The following is a 26544-nucleotide window of genomic DNA, read 5'->3' as shown; positions in this document are numbered from 1 at the left end:
CTTCATGACTAAAGACCAGTGGTAGGAAAGGCAAGCCCACGGTTTCCGAAAGGCCGTCCCTGACAACACCAAAGTGATGACCTTCCTCCCTTCCCAGAATTCACAGGGTAAACACACGTGATGCTGGGCCTGTCAAAGGTGACGATAAACCAGAGAGAGGAGGGACAGACGGAGGCAGATATACTGCTGCCCCATATGGAAAGCAGTTGAGTAGCTTAAAGTCTTCATTTTTGGATTCAGAATCCTATATGCAGCATTAAAACTGTCAAAAACACTGACAGCAGACAACGATAACGTGTAAAGAGCACAATATTGCGTAATTTAAGCATAATGAGTTACTTTTATCACTCAGCAGCAGTAAATGTGATGACCAGGTCCGCTTGCCAACAATGCAGCCTTCTCATGCCAACAGCACAACTGAAGCAGGACGCACACCTCCCTAGTCATTGGGAGTATCCGCAGTCTAAAGTGGAAGGACATAACCTTTCTGATGAGATTTCTGCAAATGCAAATTAGGCTCTTAAGTAAAGAAAAAATATTAAATAATTAAATACAAAATAAATAAATAAATAGTAATAAATCAACATATCATAATACCTAGCAAGAATAAGGTTCTGCGCGTTGCCTGTCAGCTCATACAATATATGTTGCATGAACATATATTATATATGACTGGTAATTTGCCTGTCCTAATGGCGTACGACCCATGTTTACTTGAAGAATTGATTAACTTTGCCAAAGCAGGTCTCTTTCTACTTAGATTGCCTTCTGCGCTACCCAAAGAGCCTCAGATACCTTGAAAGCCTAGATGCCCCTCTTTTTTCCTGTTCCTCCTCCCCGTGCCTCAGAAGGAGGGCTGTCCACCTGTCCAAGCGAGCACGGAGGAAAAGATTCTGTCCCGTCACACACCCATGACCAAACAACAGTCCTCGTCCCATTATGTGTAGTCACTGAAGGACACAATGTGTGTTTTCTGTTTAGGAAATTATAACACACCTACCCTCAAAACATGAGACCCCCCAAAGATCCAGAGGGGTTGGATAGGCCACTTTAATGCACCCAAGACTGGACCAATTTTACCCACACACCCGTCTTCATAGAAAATGTAGATGCGATTAAACTTTGTTTGAGCCTAGCCTATCACTTGAACCTTCCCATCATTTCCACTGAAAAAATATTTAACTTCTGAAGAATTATAGGTGAATAGTAAACATACAATATGTGCATATTCAATAACAGCACTGCAGTGAGTAGCTTGTGATGGAGAAAAGCACTGTGCAGGGGAGGGCCAGTGAGCAAGAGTGGGGGAGGGGTGCCAACAAAAGTGAGGATGGATGTTCCATTCACTAAGTAAAAAGGGTTTCCAGGTTAGATGTCCCTGGATTTCTTAGGTCAGAACTGGGAGAAGTGAGCATCTGCGGGATCCACAACAGCGGCGGAAATTGACACCAAGGGTAACGGACGTGAGCTTCAAACTATGGCCCAAGGAAATATGATCACGTCATTTGTGTTTGTAAAAAGAAGAGGCATGGCCTTCGCTGCCCCTAATCAGTAGATGGCATAGAGGATTTGGCATCGACAGCTCATCTGTTAACTATCAGCTGGCAGGGCACAAGGAGATCTGCATGTCTCTTCCACAAAGGTCAAAACCCACTGCCTCCTTCTGAAGTGGAAGAGTGGTTCTATGATAATAACAAAACACTATAGGCCAGAGATGCTGGTGCTTTGAATGTGGGTGTTACTACCGTAGCGCGTTTACCATTCCTTTTAGCTCTGTTATGGTACGTGTGGTGGCAGCGCATGATGGTTGTTAGTTGGATTTTTAAGGACCCACCATGGGCAGTGGGCAAAAGACTGTAGCACCATTGCCCAGTGGCTCAAGCTAGATGTGACTAACGCTCTCTGCTCGGAGGGATTATAATACATCTGTTAGTTAAACTGCACCTGTATAATACTGATATCATACTGTTGTTAGCTGAGCCCAAACCATTATGGATGACACTATACAAAGCCCAATCAAAGCTTGATCCAACACAGTTCTAAATTAGCAGCTGAAAAACTCTAGGTTTGTGTCCCCTAGAATCTCCCCCCTCCCCCATCCCCACCACTAAACACCTTTTGATCCAACACTTTTGGCACCTACTCTCATTTTTTTCCCTTAACCCTCTCCCCCCACCTCCCCCCGCTTCCCAGCTACTGACCACGCTCTCCTTGGTTACAAACTCGCAGTGAAGAGCGAGAAATAAAAGTGCAATGGGGATTTGGCACAACTGACATTATTTACAAGTGGTGAAGAGTCACATGACTGTGGCAAAAAGGCAATGGTGTTGCGTCAGAGGCAGCAGTTAAGAGCAGCAGGAAGCAATGGCAAGGGGGGCAAAGGCAACGGGCAACAGTAAAAGATGGCCACTGGGGAACATGATGGGATTAAAAATGGTTCCTCCCGCCCTACCCCGCCCTCCCTCCCCTTTGTTTGATTTGTCTTTTTTTTTCTTATTTTCTCTTTTATTTCCTCTGCTCATTCCTCCGGTAATGGCTGTTTCAGATAGAGACTTCGTACTCCCTCGTGTCCTGCAGGAGAAGAAAACAGGAGATGACTGAAATCTGAGAAGCTCCATAGCTTAAAATGTAAAGTCTATAATGCTTGCAAACTCCTACATCCTACATCATGTAATTAGTTGAGAATTCTCGATGGATTTTATTCCAGTAGTTAATTTATTGATTTAAAAACCCTTAATTTTAGGGGAGGATTTTGGTATATTGTACAACCCTATGAAATATATTTTTTAAAGGTGGGGCGGCCAAAGGGAAAAGATAGATATTGCAGCGCAAGCGATGTAAACTTTGTACTCCCACAAATCCTACAGGAGAAACAAATCAGGAAAGAGCAAAGATCAGAGGAGTTCCTTAGCTTAAATGTGCAAAGCCAATAATGTTTCCAGACTACTCGTGCACTCTTGATCACTTAACTATTAAATACGCCTGGATAGATTCTATTCTAATATTTTATGTCTTTTCTCTGAAGATCTGAATCTATATTCAGGTGTAAACACCAGTTTGCACAAGCAGAGAACCTGCACCCTGAAGAGCTTTAGAGGCTACCAAGGCCAACTTTTATTGGGCGGCAAATTGCTCAGAGGTTACATGTTAGGAGGCACAGACTCCTCTTCAGCATCGAAGCCGATGGAGGTACACGCTAGTTAAAGTCACCTCATCAGGCGCAAAGCTTTCAATATATGGCCTTTAGGTGTTGTGAAATAAACATTGACTATTGATAACCAGCTTGGTATCAGCTAAAGAGGGTGCAAACCCAGAAGCATCCTCAGGCTTGGATTATTAACCACCACTTCTTATTCAGCAATATGTTAACCCTGAGCCTGATGTAAAATCAAAGGTGATGCATGTACATAAAGGAAAGTAGTTATACAGTATGTCCTTGCTCAATCCCAAGTCACTTTCTAAAACCAGGGTCACCATGCCACACTTTGGTTAAATGCTTAAAAAAGGCTCTTTCGTGTCTATCGTATGGTTATTTGGCCTTCTGTCCATCACCAGGACAAAACTTGGGCTGGCCACATTAACAAAATGGCCTCTGTTTGATTGTGCGGGTCTTCAGTGGGATTATGGGACTTTAGCAAATAAAAAAAATGCTCGATTCTGTTAGAGAGTGGTGTGTGCAGCACACTTACCCCAGCCTCGTAGAGGGGGTTGTTGAAATCCGACTCGACTGTGATGGGGCTGTAGGAGTGGGAGTTTGAGAAGGAGAACCCAAAGATTGACTTTCCTTGGAACCTGGGGTAGAAGATCCGTTTTGAAGTATGTGGGAAAGAGAAAAGAAAAACAGAAAAACGTGGTGGTAAAAGAAAGGCAGTAATTGATACGTGTAGCAAAGAAGTAAAGAGAAATGGAGCAAAGAAAACAGAGAAGCAAATATAGGAAATATGGAAGGAGGATAGACGGAAAATTGAATATGAAAGAAAGTAGAGAGGGGACAAATGAAGTAAGGTGAATCGAAATGAAGGCGAGGAAATACGCACAAGAGGAAAGAAGACAGAAAGAAGAAGGTAATCAAGGAGAGGATGAGGAGGAAGTGAAGAGAGGATGTGAAGAAGGAAAGGAGTGAATAGAGTAAAAGGAAGGCAGTGAGGAGGGGATGGAAGAAGGAAGGAAGCAGAAGAATAGGAGAAAGCAAAGGAATTGATATATTAAGGAATTTTGGATGGAAGGGAGAGAATAATAGAAAGAAACAGAAAAGAGAAACATTGACATTTTATTAGACATTACTTTGTGTAATCACACACATTACTTCCAAAGCTATCCCACAGAAATTATCAGTAATTTGTAAAGCACGATTCTTTCTTAAAACCAATGTGAAACATAATTTTAACTCTAGAAATCAAATTACTTTTCAAAACAAACGTGATCAGTCCTGTCGGTGGCCTGGACATTGGTCTCTTAACTGAGACACACACCTCATTTAAACCCCACTCGAATGCAGCACTCACTTGGTATAGTACACATAAATCCCACCAATCAGAAGGATCACCAGCACGATTGGAAGGAAGATCGCCAAGGCAATGTTTCCTCCTTCCATCTGATGGGAGGGGTCTGTGGTCTGAGTGACTGCAGGGCAGATAAAGAGAAACAGATTAAACATCTTCATAATCACAAAACAATGACTGAAATTATGTATATTACTCTATACATTTACAACTTGAAATCTCACAAATATGAGTTATCTATTACAAATTACAGCCTCACAACATGACAGTAGGATTGAAGACTAACAGGCACATGCATCAATATTGCATTTTGCGATTCCTTAATTGCGAAAAATAAGGAATCGCAATTAAGGAATTGCAAAATGCAATGCATCAAGAAATTGCAAAAAAATTAACGATTTCTTATTATTCCTTAATTGCGATTCTCAATTTGAGAATCGCAATTAAGGAATCCCTTCCCATTCATTCCTATGGGCCTAGAGGCCCATAGGAATGAATGGGAAGAAATTCTCAATTTGCGATTCGGAATTAGCGAATCGCAAATTGAAAATGCGATTTCAAGGTTGCAGGGGTGTCCAAAGGACACCCTGTTGCACCCCTGAAATCAATCTGTGCACATATGTTGTGCACACACATGCCCTTAGGGCATGTGTGGGCACAACATGAAACTTTGAAAAATGCACAAAAGTGCATTTTTCAAATTTTTCTCAAATTACCATGAGGTTCAACCTCATGGTAATTTGCTCCCCTTAATTCCGATTTCGCAATTTTTTAATGTTTCATGCATTGCATTTAAGGAATCGCAAAATGCGATTCCTTAAATGCAATCGCAATTTGAGAATTCGCAAATATTTGCGAATTCTTAAATTGCGAGGGCCTTGACCCTTCATGCATTCCAAAAGAGGATTTTGCGATCGCAAACGGCCGATTTTTGCGATTCGCACAGTTTGCGATCGCAAAATCCTTTGATGCATGTGCCTGGTAGCTCCTTAGCCTGTAAGATAGTGCAGAGGTTAATGCACCTCTTGCGTAAGATATCTGATATTTCATAGGATGTCAAATTAGCTAATTAAACCCACAAGTATTTAAATTCATGTATGCAAATCCCTTTCTTCATGTAGTCTTAGACAATGTATGTAGCCTTATGTATGTGTTACGAATTTTAGTCAGAGAAGAGAAATGAACAACTGAGAGATGACGTGATTTTCTCATGCTCACAGGTGTAGTGAGGGAACAGAGATTTAAACCTGGATGTCACTATTCTACAGGGGGCACATAAGCCACGAAATCAGATCTACATGTAATCAGTGGACAACAAGCCAATCCAACTACAGTACCACATTTCGAACTAGTCACTAGACCACATTGCAATATAAAGATTAGAGCCCGACACATCTGCACTAAAAAATAAATGTCAACTTAACCACAAGACCACATGCCAACTTGGCCACTAGACTGCATCTCCAATTTACCACTAGACCACATGTCAACTTCACTGCTGACCCACATCTCACCTCATGTTTTAGGCGGGCACATCCAGTTCAAGTAAGAGCGGTGGGCGGTGGAGCGGGGGCGGGGGGGCCAAGGCGACACATGACGAAATGGGGAAAATAAAGTAAAAAAATAAATAAAACTACTTACCTTGCGCTCACAGCATCGCAGAGTCAGCGATGCGACGAGCACAAGGTAAATGGTTTTATTTATTTATTTTATTTTCCCCATTGCGTCGTCTGTCTCGACTTCCACCCCACCGCTCTTACCTGAACTGGCTGCGCCTGGTTCAAGGCAACTTCACACCTTAGCTACTAGAGAACTGTCACAACTTCAAAGACTATCAATTGAATTAAGAACAGCTTTCTAGGCAAGATGCACGACTCTCACAGCATTCTTGAAGACAAGCCATGACTTCTTTTTTTGGGCAAAATTGAATTGTTTATATGATTTGTCAATTCAAATCTGTGGTTTTTTCACCATATAAATTGAGATAGCAAGATTTTCAAATTGAGTTTTTGTAGCTTGCAATTAAAATGCAGAATCAGCTCCCCCCAGAGCATTTCAAACAGACACTTACTACATAGCAAGATATAGCAACACAATATTGTATCGTAGTTAGAATATCGTCCAATATATATATAATGTCCTTATATCGTTTTCAAAAATATCGCACCATTAGAGGTAGTAATAGAGCATCTACACCTCATGGAACAATGTTTTTGCAAACTATATTTTAGGCACAAGATTTATGTCAGACGATATTTCTGTATATGATATTCCAACATACAACCCTTAGCAAGCCAAGGTCGGTAAGACATCGAGATGGATACCTTTAGATATAATTTTGTTCATTTGAGCAGCTATCTTTGTTACATCTGAATAAGAAGCCTGGCTGATCTGTACTACACATATGTATGTATGTGCTATAGCATATGTGTACTCTTTATCTGTCCAATAATGGGCATCAAAATCTACAACATATAAAGAAGTACAGCTCTGCTTGAAGAACAGCTGCGAGGGAGTCTTATTGGCATGCAAGTTGAAAGCAATCTCGTCTCCCTCTCCCACTCTGTGTCTGCATCTCATTCCTTTATGTTCTTTGCATCTTCCTCTATAGTTATATTCCAGACAAGCCTGGGAACGTTCAACAGTTGCAGATTTCCAGGAGTCCTCACATGCATAGTAACTTTTGTATATGGAAATGTACCTGCATATATTCCCAAAGAAAGAAATTCCATAAAACACTGCGGGGCATATTATCAAGGGGGTTTATCTCCGCTTTTTTGGCTTTGAAAGCCAAGAAAGCGGAGATAAAATTATCTCCCTATTACCTAGCTGTCGCTAACACCAGTTAGCGACAGCTAGTAGGAGATAGCGACCATCTTGGGCCCCACTTTGCATGTCAGTGATATTTATCACTAATGACATGCAAAGTGGGCGTGCCAAGATGTTAGCGACTGGAAACAGTCGCTAACATCGCTATCTCCTATTACCAACTTTTGGAGATATTCGCGCTAAGCGCGAATATCTCCAAAAGCTAACACCTGCCCTGAGCAGTTCTTAGCCATGTTATCCAATGGGAGGTGGATAACATGGCTAAGAGCATTAGCTCGGTAATGCATGAATATCGCTGACTTTTCAGCGATATTCATGCATTGCGGCCGTTTTTTATTGCATTTGCGATAAACCTTGGTAATACCAAGGATTATCTGCGGTAAAAATCGCCGCAGCTCTGCGGTAAAATTTTGTCTCTAACCAAGCAATAGCGATAATTATCGCTATTGCTTGGTAATATGCCCCTGCATTTGTAGTAAAAAACTTCTTTATTTCCTATTTCAAGCGGAAGTTTTTTGTCCATCTAGGTACGTTTTTTTCTTTATACTCCTCAACAAATTTGGAGGCCCTCTTCCCTTTCTTGACCTGAACATCGGTTTACTCGCGCCCTTGATGGTAATAAATCTCATGTACTTTTCAGGGATGAAAGTGTTCGCCAAAAGATAATGAAAGTAAATAAAGCTATAGGTTTGGGGATGTTCATCCACCTTAGCAAGTGTTCCCACCCTGAAACGCCAACAAACCTACTCAAGTGAGCAGTTTGCTCACAAATAAAATTCTACCATACTGGGTGAGTTTTTCATGATAGAAATTCAATGTATACATGTTTACTTCTAAGGATCTCGTTGTTCATCTCACTTATCTTCTCCCCATTGTCTCTCTTCCAGAGGATTCAGATTTAAGGGATCAGCTAGAGGTCAGCAGAGCTCGATGTTGGCCACAAAAGGGAGGCGTTATCACCTGGCAACCTCTTGGAACCCCCGCCTCGATGAGAGGAGTGGGCAGTGCCAGGTGTCAAACGGCGGAGCATTGGCAGGCTCTGCTTTTGCCAACCATTGACCCATCGGTGGTCTTCTTAAGAACCACCAGGCATTCTGCCACTGATATTCCCTTCTAGGTATGCCAGGCAAAGCAAAACACAGTAGACCCAGGCAGGGAAACTAACCCATGGCCACTACATGGAGAGAGAAACTCCCTTGTGCATCAGGACCACTGATTTTTCATTCAAACCAGCTCCAGCTTTGGGAGTTTGTTTGGAAAAACAAAAATTAAGCCTAGGCGGCAAAAACATCGCGGCAGATGACCATTCAGCTATGTCTACAATGCAGCTGCCTCCCCAATGGACAGACAGAGATCGTCGCAAGCCAGGCAGGTATCTCTCTGTACGGCGAGCATTCATCTTAGAGAGTGGCAGAGACTAAGGCCTATGCCAAGCCAACCGGTCGACTGGCCGCCTGCCAGGGTTTAAATGACCCTCCTCAATCCTTAGATCTTGCAGTAGACGATACCTACAGAACAGGACACAGAACTCAAAAGTGCGGCTCCCCAGGACTGGGGACAATGCTGCAGATGTGGTCTCTTGACTTGATTGCAAACACCCTGATGTGGCATTTATAACTGGACACAATTGTACTGATGCGGTAGTCACATTTATACTAATATCTAGATTTAACCTTTTGGATGGAGCACAAATAATGCAGATTTGAACTTTAGATCTGAATAAATACCCCATGTGACATTAAAATAAAATAAAAATGGAGACAATAACTCAGATATGGCCTCCATACAGTACCACTGATGTGGCCCTATTATTCAACACAGTATTGCAAATGTGCTCCTGAGACTTGAATACAATGCACACAAGTTGGTAACACACACACCCTAAAGAATGCCATGACTTCCTTGTATTTTAAAGGCATTTGAAACTGTCGTTGTCTGCCAACTGACTTCTCATTTGTAGTCTAACAGTCTTCTTAGAGACCCTCGGTCAAACCTGAGACCCCACACAGGAACATACACAGCTATGTTAAATATTAGGAAAGATCTCTCAGCCACCTTTGAAACGAGGGACCACCAGGTGCTTCTCAAAACACTGTCTATTTCAGCGGCATTCGCAGAACTGACTTGTCATGAAACCAAATATGTGGAATATAGCAACACTAGTGCCCACATGCATCATTGAGAATTGCATTCGCAAACGGTGCGAATCGCAATTTTCGGCCGTTTGCGAATGCAATTCTCAAATTTTGGATGCATCATGCTTTTCGCAATTTTAGGAATCGCAACCATGTTGCGATTTCTAAAATTGTGTTTGCATTTAAGAAATCGCAATTTGAGATTTCTTAAATGCAATGCATGATAATTTTTAAATTGCGAATTCGCAAATTGGAAGTTGAACTTCATGCTAATTTACCGAAAACTTTCAAACATGCACAAGTTACATATTTGAAAGTTTTAATTTACACACACACATGTCCTTGGGGCATGTGTGTGTGTAAACTGCATTTAAAGTTACATTTCAGGGGTGCAGGGAGGGGTTCTTTGGACCCCCCCTTGCACCCTTGAAATTGCATTCACATTTTGCGAATTCGCAAATTGAAAATCGCAAAATGTGAATGCCTTCCCATTCATTCCTATGGGCCTTTTGGTCCATAGGAATCAATGGGAAGGTTTTCCTTAATTGCGATTCGCAAATTGTGAATCGCAATTAAGGAAAAATAAGGAATCGCAAAAAAAGTTGCGATTTTTACATACATTGCCGTTTGCGATTTTTAAATTGCGATTCCTTAATTTTCGCAATTTAGGAATCGCAAGCGGCAACAATGATGCATGTGGCCTTAAGAGAATATTTTAGAAATGGAGACAATACTGCAAATTAATCTGGCAAGTCACAAAGGGATTTTCAGCTCTTAAAGTATGTATTTGACAGAAAATTCCTGCATTTACTCCTACCAGTTATTCACTGAGTGAGTCCTGCTAGATGTAAATGGTTTTACTAAAAGATATAGTTCTACCCCACGCCTGCAAAGAAATGCTCAGTAGTAATCCTAAATAAGGGGTGGGAAGTAGGCAGGACAAGGCATGGTTAGCCATATAAGCTTGCAATCACTCACAAACGTGTACATCTGTAGACATTCAACAACTCCTATCACACCCATTCCCGCTCTGAAAATGGTCAGAGATTTACTCCAGCAACGCTCTGGAGTAACAATCACTCCAGGATGAGAAGATGAATAGGTCACCCAAAACTTGGAGGAAATATACAAAAAGGTGTTTCTCCATGCTTTTCTCAAGGGAAATAGAGGAAAAGGAAAACATTTCCCCAGTGCCCTAAGTGTACACTATGTAGATGAATACATTGAGGAAATAGGAGTTCAGGGATGTGTCTCATGCATTCTCAGTAGCACACCCAGTAACCTGTGTCAGTGCAGCTTTCCACGGCTACTACTCTGAATTCCAAAAAGTAGTAAATGTGCACCTGTTCTTAGGTGTACATTTCCAGGTGTAGATTCACCACTTTCTTTGAACCAATGGTCTCCAAACTCAAATGAATCCCAAGGTGACCTTTTAGAAATGTACACAGTAGTGCAGATGTTGTCTCCAGACATCAATGCACTACCTCATATGTGGCAGGTAGCGTTAACACAATAGTCTAGTAGATGCTTTTACAGGCTTGACAATATATACAGCCTTATTTAGAGGTCTAGGAGTGCGAGGACCACTGTAAATTGGTCGTGGCCCTGCCCTATCTCACTTGCGATTCTCGGCTCAAGTTTCAATCAGAGAAAGTGCCACTGTTGCATCAGCGAAACATCAGCTGGCTCTGCCAGTATCTAACCTGGCAGCCCAACTACCAAAGGCCACCATGAGACAGTTACAGTCATCCCGCCCCATTTTTGGCGCTGCGACTGTCACTCATTTTCCATGACAGTCTGCAATGTGAAACATTTCAGAAATGGTAAGGAAAATGCAGATTAGCCCTTTCTGCATTGGAACAATCATTTTTGTATTGAGAAATCAAACTCCTCCTTTGCAAGTTTCTTTTTCAATACAAAAAAAATTGCTAAGTGGGCGCTTTATGCATGGCGACCACTTGACAAACCTTCATTGCAGCTCCAGCTCCTTCCACAGTACAGAGATCCCCATCAGGCAGGCATCGATTTCTCTGTAGGGTGGACGGTCCTCCTCCAGGGTCTAAATGACCTACAATTTTTTCTAGCAGTTAAACAACCCTCCACCTCCTCTTCCCAGTGCTTAATTTGCAAAAGAACAAGAGCTAGACTGGTGCCCAAAGCTCTGCTCAGAAGTCCGTGGCTAGTGCTATTACATGTTGCTGCGCCGAATAACCAGGCTGCGCAGTCTTGCATTCACCTCGGGCCTCCTTAGTCCACTGCCAGACACTCCCTGCCCCATTATCTCACTCATTCAGGTTTTTACTTTCTCCCTTTGCTACGGATTTGTGTCTTCCTTTTCCTCATTCTTTCACGTTGCCCCACTGCTTCTCAGCGGTGAAAAATGAAAAAGAAATGATATTAACAAAAGTTGTTATCATTGTATTTTTCCTCACACACTTCCTGCAGCAGAGCTGAGGGTGGGGCCTTCCATTCTGACAACACACAGCTGCAGAAAGGAGGAGCGGTGGCACTGCTTCAAGTGCGCATGACAATTTGGCAGAACGACTAAGACCGGCCAAACCGTCATGCGCACTTTGATCTTTGCACCTGAGCTGTGCTGTACAGCTGGGTGGAGAGCAAGCACAGGGTCGTAGTCCCTTAGTGAGCGCCTAACTAGAGCGCTCAAGCCAATCACGGCAAACTGCTCTTATGCTGGGTAACACCAGCATTAGACCAGTGTCTGGATTGGTGTACGGGGGCCTGTGGCATGCCAGGAGTCGAGGAGCAGAGGGCCGAAGAGCACAGAAGCTGCAGATAGCAGGTAAGAATTTAAAAAATAATTCCCCCGCTCTGCCTCCTCCGCTCTGCCCTACCACTTTAATGCTCCAGCAGCCGCCACTGCATTTGTGAATTTCCCTCTTTCTTGCTCTCTGTAAATGCTTGATGGGGAAAGACAAGTACTTGGTCTCCAAAAAAGAGTGCTGGTCTGCCCTACTGGCAACCATGGCTCAAATTAAGCACTGCCCCTGCCTTATCAGACTATTTTGAAAACTTTTAGATCAACAGACAAAAATTTATGAAAAAAATTCACGTGACTTCTGAAGGCACTAAAAATGGCTCGCAATTCAGACGTAAAAAACTCGACAGCGATTTCTACACACTGCTTGTAGCTGTTGTTAGCAAAAGGCTGTTATGAGACACGGGTTTGCCGTGAGTGCAGAATTTACTGCAGTGATATATTGTAGCATTTACACTTTTCTGTAACACATGTTACCATTAACAATGGTTACACTCAAACATAAATGACTGGACTTTGAGGGAAAAGTCGGCTGCCTCTTTTCGTCTTGACACATACCTTAAAGGTGAGTAAGTAAGGAGGCAGATCTTATTAAAAGACAACACAGAACCTTAGAAGGAATGTTATGAAATATAATTGACTTCCATTGGTTGTTGTATCAGAAACGCCAGATCGCGATTGAACCCTCATAATATTTGAACGGCCATTTTTATCGTTCCTATAATGGTAAAATCGAGAGTATAAATCTGAGATACTTAATACATGGATGTATGGCGTCATTTGAATGACGCTATACATCTGTGCACGTTTGTTTGCGATGAGTGCTTTTCAGTTTCCAAGTGTAAAAGTCTTTAGACCTTATGATTTACACCCTAATGGGAGTGCATGGCCCAGATTGTACCCACCCACAGGTGGTAATAAAGAGACAAGTCCCTGAGAAGTATCTCTGTGCAAAGCCCCCCGGGCAGTAGGCCTTCCTCCTTCAACCCCTTGAGAACTAGAAGTAAGGATTCAGCAACTAAACGGTTAACACCAAATGGTGCCCTGCACTGTCAACAGGCACGGTTGACGGGGAATTAATAGTTATACTCTTTATAGCAAACGACACTTATGTTTTCCTAAATTCTACAGCCCACAGGGTGTTATGTTCTGAGATACAGTCTATACAGCGCCAACTGACCTGTGGTATGAGTTATAGAAATACAGGGGCAGATGTATCAAGATTCCATTTTGCGATTTCTAAATAGCGATTTTTAAGGAATCGCTATTTAGAAATCGCAAAATGGAATGTATGTAAAAAATCGCTATTTTTTAGCGATTTCTTAATCTTCCTTATTTGCGAATTCGCAATTTGCATATTCGCAATTAAGGAATAATTTCCCATTCATTCCTATAGGCCAGGAGGCCCATAGGAATGATTGTGAAATTAATCTTAATTTGCGATTCGCAATTTGCTAATCGCAAATTGAGATTAATTTCAAGGGTGCAGGGGTGTCTCAAGGACACCCTGCTGCACCCCTGAAATGTACATGTGTGTGCATATGGCGCACATACATGCCCTTGGGGCATGTGTGTGCATCACATGCCACCTCCAAAAATGCCAAATTGTGCATTTTTTAAAGATTCGCAAATTACCATCAACTACAAGTTTGTGGTAATTTCTTAACCAAAATTTGCAATTCAAAAATGCTACATACATAGCATTTAAGGAAGCCAAAAATGCGATTCCTTGAATGCTATGGCAAAAAAAGAATCGCAAATTTTTGCTATTCCTTAATTTGCGAATTTTTGATGCATGCCAAAACATGCAAATAGACCGTTTGCGATTCGCAAAAGGCTTGATACAGCTAGGCCACAGTCTGTTGTTGTTGTAGTAAATATCACTTCCAGGTGGTGCTTTGTTTTAGATAGTACCTCACAGGTAGCTTCCTTCTGGTTGTGCTTAGTTTTGCTAAGCACCACACAAACAGTGCTTAGTAAGAATTAGTCTCTTTAGGGTGTTGCTAGTTCTAAGTAGCACTTGAAAGGTAGTACTGTTATCAATGATGCAGTAGAGCTAATCCCTGGTTTTGGATTGCATTTTACACATAATGTTCAGTTATAGACAGTATCTTGTATTTTAGAGCTTCGTTTGTATACCAATTGGCAGGTAGTGTTCAGTTGTAGATTGCGCCTTACAAGTGGAGCTTTGTAATGAAACAGACCTCCTCCAACAACGACTCACCTTCTAGTTTCCGATCATCCAACAGCTCCTCGTAGGCAACTTGGAAGAAAGAGAAAAAGGGGATAAGCAGGCAGCTTCAAGTCGACTCTAGCCTACTCACCTCCTTCCGGAAGTGAATTTCCATTTTTAGATCTGGCCTACAGATAGTTTCAGCTGTCTTGTCTGCCTCATATTTCTATAAAATACCATAATAAAATGCATGTATGTATATATAAATAGAGGGGCTTTAGGCCTGCCCTCTTCATCCATTGGCATGTTCAAGTGTCATTCACATTTTCTCTTCCCACTACAGCCTATAGCAAGACGCAGTGGGTCAAACCACTTCAGCCATTGGCTCTTTTTACTGTGAGTGATTACATTTAGCACTTGCACTTATGCGCATTTGACTGGAAAGGAATACACTTAGGGCCGATAATCCCATCCTTGCTTTCATCCTTAAGAGTTTTTAATTATTTTTATGATGGCCTGTTTAGTGATGGAATATTTTTAACATACTTTAATTTGTCAACCTATGCACATCGCATTTAGAATGTTTACTTTTAAAAAAATTAGTTTTACATTTTTAATGTATACTGAATAAAAAAACAAATAGCAGCCTTTCAAAGGCCAGACTCACTGCTTTGCCAATTCTTTTTTAAATAGGACTTGATATTGGTAATGAGCCTGTTTCAAATAATTATTTATTTGATTGATATGCTTTATTTATTTGCTTCAGGAGGTTGGTAGAGCACCAGGAATGTCTCCCTCTTGCTACAGCTAGGAACATACATATACAAGTATATTCACTTAAAAATCAGACACTCGAGAGTAGAGAACAGTGTGTGTGAGGCAGTGAATGGGAACCAAGATGGAAAGGGTAAGATTAGTGTATTTGCCATATCAAATCACAGTAGAATATAGGGTTGGCATAGTTCGATTCAGAAAGTGTGTTAGGAAACCAAGCACTGGGAAGAGGTGAGCTGGTCAAGTGGGTAACAGATAATTTTCAAAGTTTAAGTCAGGGTGCATAGATTGTATTTGAGCACCAGTTTTCTCAAATACATCCTCTAGATGTCGGGTTTGCATGTTTCAGAAGGTAGACTATTTTGGCTCAGCTGAGAGTTTCCATTACTTTGGACTCTGCACGCCCCTGTGTTTGCTTCCATGTTTTAGTGGTCTAAGCTTTCATTGGTGAATGCTGTGTGACCTGTCCAACAGAGAGTCTTGGCCCAAGTGTAGTGTTAGGCTAACTTTGAAGGCAGCGGGCCTGTGTTCTAGAAGGGCTTTTGCATGAGGCACTGTGCTCTAAACTTGATCATGCATACCACAGGGAGTCTCTGCATAGGTTTCAAGGCAAGTGTGATCACAAGTTTTTAAGTTGAGGCTTCATCAGCCCTTTGCATCCTGTCAGTCATCTTAAACTGTGTTCAACCATGTTAGGGTAACCCAGCCTACCTAGTACTAAGTAGCTGGTCAACTTTACCTGGCAGTTGATTTTCAGGGGTGAGAGACAAAGGATCACAGACGATTGATCCATTAGAGAACTTAATTGACTTTGACAGAGAAGGTAAGTTCTTAGTAGGAAATGAAGAACATATTTCAGACTTTCTTTGTAAAAACCGTTTGAGTTCCAAACCACATTAACATTAATTTGTTGTCTTGTCGTATGCACCACTGAGCACAAATGTCACAGTTTTGTTATTGTAGCAGATGCGAGTCGGTCACATGGCTTTTGTTGGCCTACTTACCCTCTGTTACCATGTGATTTTGGTACCGCCTCAAGGTCCTGGGAGAAATATATACAGCGCATGGCACTGGAGTAATCTAATAGTTTTAGCATTCTTTTGCTCTGGTGCTAGTCGCTTGTAGGCTAGGATCCTGGCATTGGCCCTGGCTTCATTAAGGAGCAGGGTAATTACTGCTGGTTTCATACACACTGGAGCTGCGTCGCTGGTGAGCAAAACATTGAGAATGGTCCTATTTTAGGACCAATGTTCGTTTAGTAGCCTTGTGAGATGCAACGTTGGACAAGAATCCATCAACTGATTCGAGTCTTTAATTACTGGTTTGCAAATCTTTCCCATTGTCTTCAATTCAAAGCTTGACAGGGGTGAAACTAGGGGATTATGACAAATCCGAGGGATAATTGGTTAACACAGCCTGGATTTACCTTATTTTTGTTTACAAAATAGGGAGATTGAATGCCGCTATAACTAGGTCGACACTTCCAATTTATAATCGTATTGTATGTACTACATTGCCAGGTAGGTATATATTTACTGTTTTTACCTGCAGATCTGCTTACTTTGTCTTACCGTGCAATGTTGTAGTTGAGTTGATTTAGTGGATATGATATTTTTGTCATGTTATATATGGCATGTAATGTAGTGCCCCTGCGCCATAGAGAAGGTCCTCATGATGATCTTGAATGTGAGATATTTTTAAAGTCTCAGAGTTTCCTTGAAGATGGTATTATTACTCTCGAAAAACATTTTTTTACTTTGGTGTGACCTTCATAGTATACCCTCTTAGCCCTTTATCTTGCAAGTTTGCCAGATTATTGCAGTGAGATACAGAGGCCTGATATGCTCAGGATTACACATCTCAGTTGAACTGAGAAACAAGGATAATACATTTAAGAGCTGTTAGAACACCCTTTACCAGGCCAATAACGTTCTGGTCATTTTGCAAGCAGCAATTTGCCACTTTCACAAGAGGAGAAGGTCGAAGTTCATAAAGAGAGACGCAGAAAGGATAAAGGAAGAAGAGAGAGGGCAGAGATAAAGCTCATAGAGGCAGAAAGCTTGGCAAGTGTTAGTGGCACAGTGACCACGCCTTACCTTTGCACAGTGGTGGCTGACTGGTCCACTGGGACGGGTGCCCGGGTACGCAAGTGATGGTGACTTCTCCAATTAGCTCAAAGCCCTCATAGCAGAAGAAGCGCAGGTTCTCACCGGCCTGGTAGTGGTGCTTGTAGAGGGTCTGGTAGCCGTTCTCCGGGACCCCGGGATTCAGACAGGGTTCATACTTTACTATAGAGAGAAACCAAAGTACATGGAGAACCGTCAGACTATGGAAAGCACCAGCAACCAATAGCAAGAGCCCTCACAAGTGGGAGGTGCAGTGACTGACCCCGCTCACTGTCTCAGTCCTAGTCCACCATAAGGTACTTACACACACACTTGGGGACTCTGTCACTCCACTTCGGGGTGCCCGTGTCCCGGTTATAGCAGGTCAGGCTGCTGCTGCCCTCGATAGTGTAACCCTCATTGCATGAATACTGCACGTGTGAGCCAATGGGAAAGTGGTGGTCGGAGGCGCGGCGCAGGCCATTTCCAATCTCACCTGGATCAGCACAGTTCAGGACTGGAGGATGGAAGAAAAAGAGAAAGGCAACAAAAAGACATTAAGTCTGTCATAACAGCATCCTTGTTTAGTTAGTATAGCACACGATAGAACACACTTACATTGCCAGAAAAGATATCTATTAAGATAGATATACATAAAAGTTCCAGCTTGTATAGATACCAAATTGCTGCCATTAATTAGCATTTTCGATTCACGTCACTTTGAAAGGTTTTGGTGGTCCGGTTTCAATAATGAAGTCAGAGAGTGGGTTGAGAATCGCAGTTTGTGTTTAAAAGGGAAAGAAGGTTGAAGGGCGGTGGTCAAGGAGTTGGCCATTAGGATTTTGGGAGGGAGCCTGGTAGAAGGTTTGTGTAGATTTCATAGGACCAATGGATCATCTGAACGACTTAGAGAAGTATGTGGTTGTACGAGTACATGTGTATTCAAGGTGGACGGAGGTGGAAGTAGTGAAGAGTATGAGGATGGCGATGGAAGTAACGGTATTTCGTTGAGTTTTTAGAAAGGAAGGATGTCCATCATTCCTGGTCATGGATATTGGCACGCAGCCCACTTCACTCGCCCTGCAAGAATGTGTGCGAACACTTGGAGTGAAGCATGTAAAGAAGCCCTCTCTCTACAATCCAAAAGGAAGTGGCTTAGTAAAGTGGGCAAATAAAATGGTGAAGGGGACAATTCAGATTGCAATGAATGGAAGGGAAACCGTGTAGCAAATCCTTTCGGGGCATCATACTAAATAAAGTAGAATGACAGGCAGAACACCTTTTCTGGTGATGAGGGGAGGAAGCCAAGAACCAAGTTAGTTCGATTTTAGTTGGAGGCAGGTGATAGGCACAGGAATAAAGGGGAGATTTGAGACAATTTGCACACTGTAATTGTAAAAAGAGTGCAGCCTGGTGATTTGGTCAAGGTCTAGTTAGGGAGGAGCGGGACCTAACACATTTTCAGATCCTGTGGAGGAAGCTAGGGTACACACATTGTATACTGAATAATGAACAAAGATGGAACAAGAGGAGAGTGGCTTTATATTGTATGACACGAGACAAAAGGTGTGAGTGTTGCCTGAGAGTGGGCATGAAGAGGATTGAGGTACAGTGCAGTATGTAGGATGAAGACATTCTGGGGGCTGGTCATTATGCAATGAGTGAAAGAGAAGAGGAGGTAGGGAACGTGTTGAGCCCGTGAAAGAAGTTGCAGGTGTGATATAAAGAGACAGAAAGAGTTGGGTGGAGGAAGACAGAGGTATACGGTGGAATTAACTGGGCAGCCTTGGTATTCGATAGCTCCTATATATTGGACGTGCCACCAGCGTTTCTCCAGTGTAAAACCTTGGGCTCCTGTACTTATTTTCTCTTACAAAGGAATTACTGGTATTCGCCAACATTTGGAATATGTGTCAGCCATTAACTGCACTTATAAATTTACACCTAAAAATGTAAGTGAAAGTGGTGCTGTTAATTTGAGAAAATGCGTGCTCAACACCTTTTTGTGTTGTGTACAATAAATCTTTCCAATTGGAAATGTGTTCCATGTAACAAAAGAAGAGGAACAAGAAATTATCAAATGTACATATGTGCTAAATTACAACTGCTGCTTGGCCGCTTGTGGACAAGTGGCAATTATACAATTAGGGGTGATAGGGTCACAGCGCAAGGGTTCTCAAACAATGAGTACATCCATGCTGGCTGAGGGGAGAACCTGTACCAACAATTTTCATAGATTTGATCATTTTATAAACAATTCACAGAAATTATGTCTTTTATTGTGTTCCTTGCATGCATCTATAGCCTATGAGTGCAAAATAAATATTAGCAGTCATAACATTTTTAAATGCAAGCGATTATTTATTTATTTTTGTTAATCCTTTTTTTCCCCACAAGGAAAACGTGTATCACTTGGAAAAACTATTCCTGTTCGAGGATTTTAGGAATTGATAAATAGCCTGCATCTTTAGGCATGTTCCGTACATCATGCCTACAAGGCGCAGAAGTAGGGGTAGCGGTGGCATGCATTGAGAACCTATAAGGGAGCGCCATCCTGCATACATACTTTTGTCACACGTGGGTGGGCTGTTACTCCAGGAGAGGTCCCACTGACAGGTGAGGATGTCAGAGCCCATGATGTCGTAGCCTGGCTCACACTGATACGTCACAACTGTGCCCCGAATCAGATCAGGGTGCGAAGATGTCTTCCAGCCGAATTCCACATCAGGCAAGTCAGGGCAGGTGTCGTTTCGGGCGACTTCTAAATTGTGGGAGTGGGGAAGGAAGACAGTGAAAAGCAGTGAGAAAGGCTATGTCAAAGAAACTATGACTATCATGATGTAATCTAACATCACATATCATAAGGTAAGAAAAGGCACACTAGTTGGACGGCTACATGGTATAATATAAAACATAACATTAGATAATTATCACAATCAAGCATCATTTAATATACTGTCTATAATACAAAATAATATGGGATAACATAAGAAAATATAGCAAGATGGAAAAAGCATGGCTCGAGATAACAAGACCAAAGATAAAAATGTAGCAGAAACATAAAATAGCATCATAGAAAACGCAGTAGCTTGCTATATCAGAATTAATAATATGAGATAACATATGAAAACATATTACGAGATAAAATTAAATATCAAATATATATATTAATATGTAGATGGTAAGAAATAGAGAAGAGAGAGAGTAAAACATAGAAAACTAGTTAGAGGTGAAAAAAGATAATGAGAAACAGATAGGGAAGGAAGAAATGATCATTCTAGAACAATATGAAAGCAAAATGTGTGTAAAAAGAGAAATAAAAAGGAAACATTTCAAATAAAATAAAATGGGATTGAGCATAAATATTGAGATAGAATGATAGTGAGAGAAATTAATGCATAAAGGAAGGTGAATGGTGAAGAGAGAGTAGTTATAACAGATAAAAAAGTGTGCAAGATAAAGAGATAAGAAAATAGGAATAAATAATAAGAGAAAAAATAAACATCCAGAGAGAGAAAGTGATGTATCCATAAATTCAGTACTCAAGATAAACAGAGAATAATAATCCGCATACGTAGAAGAGAAATATTATATCTGAAGAGAAAGATTAAAACCAGATGAAGTTGTATACACAGACAGACTTTGTGAGAATGTCTGAAAATAGGGACAGAAACAGAGTGGAAAGGTTGAAAACTATAACAAATGTGAAAAGATAAAAACAATCTTAAAGAGATTGTTAGATAGAACCATAGACATTAAGGTAGGTGGAACAAAGAGAAGAATTAAAGAGATTTACCCGTGATGTCCTATTCCCAAATGGCTATATGTCAGATTGTCTAACAGAAATATTGTGTCCTATGTTTGTTTACAATATTATCATCCCAATAGGTGACCTTTTTCTATTATTAACATCAATAGAACAATATTTGTATGAACATTATTTAAGACACAATATTTCTGTGAAACCATTTTTGGGTTACTGTATTCTTGTACCATACCCCCTAAAGTCCATCCTATCTCTTACCTTTAAAGTGTATGATAAAACCCTGGCTCAGCCCAAATAGGGGGTCGTTGGTGTCAGATTGGAACTGTATGGTGACGTCGTTGTCTGAGGAGAAGATCATGAAGCGCTGGTGCACCCCCATGTACTGGCCCAGGATGCGGGCTGTCAGGTCCTCACCATCAAAGACTGTCAGGATGTCACTCTTTCGGATATTCAAGCTACAGAGAAGGAGGGTAGTAATAAAGAAATAGAAGTAAATGCTTTAAAGAGAACAACCAGGTGTAACCCTTGAACATAGCTTCGTAGCCTGAGATGTGCATTTAAATGTACTTAAGGCTTAGGAAAATAACTCGTAATTTCAAACATTTGTTTTTCAGATGGTGTTCTGTAGCAAAACCGTGAAAATATATTTTTACCTAAAGATATGGATATATCCTTAATATTGTAATGTTTAGTTATAAATAAGAACCAGCCTAATACCGGAAAACTGTCCAATGAAAATTATCTGGGAATATTGATGATGTGGGAGATGAAGGGAATATACAGTAACACAGGAAAAGGGTGTTCTCCAGCCCGGCACAAGATTTCAGAGAATAGGCAACGAAGAATAGAAACAAGGGGAAGAAGCAAAAACAAACCTGGAAGTAACAGTGGCTAGCAGATAAATTAATTATGGTAGTCAGTGGAAAAATTAACCTGAGAGAAAGGAGTACTGTTACACAGCCTCACCTGAAATTTGTGTTTTTCTCAACTAAGACTGTATTTAGAGCATGCCCATGATAAACAAAATGCTCTCTACCATTTAATTTAGTTAATTATGTATTAAAATACCAGAAATATCGACATCTCACCCATAGCATATGTATTCTCTCTCAAATAAGAATAAGTATATAGAACAGGGCATTAGCAGTGTGATTAAACATTTGGATTATTTTTGTTTTCATATTCAAAATAGAAAAGACACACTTTTCATCACACTACCAGGCACACTGATCTACAATGATGGACAAAAGCACCTATGATAGTAGATAGTGCCACAAAAGGAGTCCATTGAAAATACCACATGGTAAAAATGATGCTTAAAGGTGATTAAAATGGTATCATTTTCCAAATAATAAGGGTGATTTAGAGCTCAATTTCTGGTTGAGTTATAGAAACATCTGTATTGGATTCAAACAGTATTTAAATCCTCATGGTCACGGTATGACACCATTTTAGTTTTCCATTGACAAAGTGCTGCTTTTTCAATTCTTTTGTTTCCTGGTAATAACACATGCCATTAATAATCTTACCGATGAGATTAAATACCTCACTACCCTTAACCCTTTGAAAGAGACAATGAATTAAGAATTATTTATTAGTTTGAATATGTGTTGCTATTTCATTACATTGTGCTTTTATGTTTTATTGATTGGCATAAAGCTTTGCTTTTCGAAAACAAGTTGCTATGGGCTGCTTGGCTGTTGTGTTATGTATGGTTTTCGGCTTTAATTTGACTTTAACTCTGGCTTTGAGGTGAATTTCTGAGGTTGATTTAATCATATGTTGGGGTGTTATAACAATGCCAGTTGTAACATCACTTTAAACTTTGGTAAGTGTATGCCAAGTGTTGTTCATATCTGTAAAAGGACAGCAAAGTTATTAGCCAATCCATGATCTTGGACCTACCCTTAATTAACTCTGTTCCCTCTTCAGATCTGCATGAAACCTGGGCTTACCCTGCTAATAGCCTGCCAAATTTTATGCAGGCTTAATATAGAGCACCAAAGTTAATTGATATATTATCTTATCTTATCATTTGGATAGCACTCTAATACCCTGAGAAACCCTTGCTGTCCTCCACTTTCATATTTGCCACCCCCTTGATGGATTTGGATACATTTGTCATACCCACAGAAGATGAAACAAACTAAATATCTGCCAAATGTCATTTGGATTTGTCAATTAATGTCATCGTTATTAGCAAATGGGCACAGTTTTTTCCCCACCCTTTGAAAAGATCCCCATTGATGAATCTACGCAATTAAAAAAATTCAAAGAGCACCCTAGGCACTAGTGGTGGAAGTGAGCTGCGTCAGTGAGGGCGTTCTACAAACAAGTGTGGTCCTGGCACTTATTTGTTTTAAAAATTAAGCAAAGGCCTTGGAAAACTGGCCACTTGCAGCAGGTTTGGCATAGAACCTGCCCTCTGGTCAACCTCTGCTGCGCACAGCTTTCACAATGTGCAGCAGGTTATGGTATACTTTCCTAGAAGTTAGAGGTGGCAGATTATTTTTTTTAAAGACATTTGTTGAAAAAGCTAAGGTTAATTTGAAGTTATGGTTATGATTGGTTATAATACCTTAATGTATGTTTAAAAATCCAGAACTTCACTTTATAAACAACAGGTAAAGTATAGTTATGGTGGCATATTAAAACTGAAAAACACTGGTATACTCAATTTATGGTTATCTCTAAAATCAATAACTCACACAACATCCATTAAATCCGTAACTTGCACATTTGCGAGCATTTTCCTAATTTAAACCCCCCTTCCCCTAAACCTGTTTGAGGGATGTTACCTTCCCTCTCCACCCTAAAAAGGGATTTTCTCCTGCCCTTGACAGGGGTAAAGCTCCAACCATTTCCAGGATGGGAAGGGATTGAATATTGGGTTGTGAATACTGACACACTAGTAAGTGTTTGGAAATTTCCAGGGCAGCAACACAGTAGATAGTAATGTTTACAACTGGTGCCCCTGCCTAGAAGATACTATTTTGCATACTAAACTTTCCAGGGTATTGTTAACAAGCAATAACAAACAGTGTAGCTTACTTTTACTGACTCATTGTCAGTGAAATTCTCAGTGAAATTGCTCCCCCACCCTCGCATCTCCACCATTAGGTGAGGCCTGCCCCTGCCCTTGCACTCTTGAGTGTTGGTGATCGAGGCCCTCCTCCACCCGCAGGCTTCCCTGCGCCTCATTCCAGTGCAGCTCTGTCTCCTTCCTCTTGGTCCACTCTTTCACTCGTTTTCACTAGTTTTTCTACCCTCTTTTATTTTTCACCTTTCTGCACTTTTCTCCATCTCCACTCTTTTCTACTATATTTCTGCTTATTCCCCCTTTTCCATTACTCCTTCTTTCCTCGCTTTACCTTTCCCCTGCCGCTGCGGCCCTCATGGCCCCTCCCCCCAGTTCAACGGGCCCAATCCAGCTCCCCTCCCCGCTCTTGCCTCCCAGCTGTCCAGCCCTCCCCGACCCCTACTTAATCGTGGCCGCTGCTGGGGACAGGCGCTGACTAATTTTCAGTGAAATTGCTCCCCCACCATCGCAGCTCCACCATTAAGTGAGGCCTGCCCCTGCACTCTCGAGTGTTGGTGATCGAGGCCCTCCTCCACCCACAGGTTTCCCTGCGCCTCATCCCTGGTGGTCCAGTGGACTTCTGCTTCCTTCCTATTGCTCCACTCTTTCACTCGTTTTCACTCCTTTTTCTACCCTCTTTTATTTTTCACCTTTCTGCACATTTCGGCATCTCCGCTCTTTTCTGCTATATTTCTGCTTATTCCCCCTTTTCCTTTACTCCTTATTTTTTCCCTTTACCTTTCCCCGCCGCTGCTGCCCCTGCTGCCCCTTCCCCCCACGAGACCGGCCCAATCCAGCTCCCTTCCCTGCTCCCGCCTCCCAGCTGTCCAGCCCTCCCTGACCCCTACTTAATGGCGGCTGCTGTGCCGCCGAAGGTGCACAAAAGGCAAGCCCGTCTGCACCCGTCCAAGACCCGACCGCGACCAACACCAGGAACCCTGGACTTCCCCACAGCCAATGCTACGACCCAGCAGCACTCCACGCTCTCAACCCAGGCCGTAACAACAACTGCAAACCAGCATCACCAGCCGACACCCACGTACCCTTCTGCGGCCACCGCTGCCGGCACACCTGCAGCACCGCCAAGGCCACGGACCCAGTGCAAACCGCATGCAAGAACAGAACCGAACAGAATACCCTGCAATGCATCCACCTCAACGTCCGATCCCTCCACAAACATGCCACCGAAATCTGGGAACTCCTCGACAGCACCACCCCACGTAGCTTTCTTCACCGAAACCATGACCAACACCACCTCGGGACCGGACATCGCCATTGCCATTCCCAAAGGATACAAGATCTCCAGTAAGGACCGCCCCACCCGCCCGGGAGGAGGAATCACCATCGTCCTCAAATCCACCCTCCGCCTGATTACACTCCCCAATGAGCCCACAGACCTGATGGAACAACTTCACTTCAGGATTCTGGCCAGCCCTACCGCCACCCTCTGAGGAACCCTCATCTACCGACCCCCTGGACCCCATGGACTTTTGGCCAATTCCATCACGGACATCATCTCCCCGCATCCCTTCGTGTCCACCAACCACACCCTACTGGGAGACCTGAAGTTCCACCTAGACAGCCAACTGGACCTCAGCAACACATTCCTCCTGGACAACCTCCACAACATTGGACTCTGCCAGACAGTGACAGAACCCACCCACTCAGCGGGACACACCCTCAACCCCTCTCTCCACAACAGGAAACTCCATTAACTTCAGCCACACCACCGAACTCCCATGGACTGACCATTGATGCGTTCACTTCACCTTCAGAACACCCCCCAGCCACAGACCCCAGGACCTGCTCCCACGAAGGAACTGGACCATAATCACCAACGACCAGCTAACCTCATCAATCAGCAACTCCACCCCAACCATCACAGACAACAATAACCTCAACACCGCAGCCTGAACCCTGCACAGATGGATCGACAGCGCCAACACCATAGCCTCCCTCAAGAAAAACAACAACACCCACACCAAGAAAGCTAGATGGTTTACCACTGAACTTCGAGAGTCCAGATGCACTTGCCGCTGCCTTAAGGACGCCTGGATGAAAACCAAATCCACAGAAGCCCACAACAACTTCAGAGCCGCCACCAACGCACATCACCAACTCATCAGAAAAACAAGGAAAAAAGCGATTGAAGACAGAATCTCCACTCATGCACACAACAGAAAAGAACTCTTCAACATCATCAAGGAGTTCACCCAACCCACCAGCAATTCCACCGACATCCCTCCCTCACAAGACCTCTGCGACAAACTCAGCACCTTTTTCCACCACAAAATCAAGATCATCTGCGACAACTTCAACGAAGACAACCAATACACTAAACCCTCACCAACCACCACCGACACCCTGAAGCCAGCGAATGAAAATTGGACAGCCCTCACCACCGA

The 26544-nt window shown here is 42.2% G+C and overlaps 1 protein-coding gene across 1 annotated transcript in view; it reads right to left on the bottom strand.

The window, feature by feature from the left end:
• Nucleotides 1-2462: 2462 nt before the first annotated feature.
• SEZ6L2 (seizure related 6 homolog like 2) overlaps nucleotides 2463-26544 on the bottom strand; it is a 201290-nt gene continuing 177208 nt past the window's right edge. The window contains exons 11-18 of the mRNA XM_078652419.1: nucleotides 21319-21515; nucleotides 19861-20055; nucleotides 17620-17811; nucleotides 17286-17477; nucleotides 14467-14505; nucleotides 4506-4623; nucleotides 3690-3792; nucleotides 2463-2571 (exon numbers count right to left, since the gene is read on the bottom strand). Of these exons, the coding sequence (XP_078508545.1) occupies nucleotides 2542-2571; nucleotides 3690-3792; nucleotides 4506-4623; nucleotides 14467-14505; nucleotides 17286-17477; nucleotides 17620-17811; nucleotides 19861-20055; nucleotides 21319-21515 (1066 nt within the window). The 3' untranslated portion in view covers nucleotides 2463-2541. The remainder of the gene's footprint in view (nucleotides 2572-3689; nucleotides 3793-4505; nucleotides 4624-14466; nucleotides 14506-17285; nucleotides 17478-17619; nucleotides 17812-19860; nucleotides 20056-21318; nucleotides 21516-26544) is intronic.

Source organism: Lissotriton helveticus, chromosome 7, assembly GCF_964261635.1.
Source record: "Lissotriton helveticus chromosome 7, aLisHel1.1, whole genome shotgun sequence".
In the NCBI taxonomy this organism is placed as follows: Eukaryota; Metazoa; Chordata; class Amphibia; order Caudata; family Salamandridae; genus Lissotriton; species Lissotriton helveticus.
The sequence above is the reverse complement of the archived record's forward strand: the minus strand, read 5'-3'. Positions and strand labels throughout refer to the sequence as shown.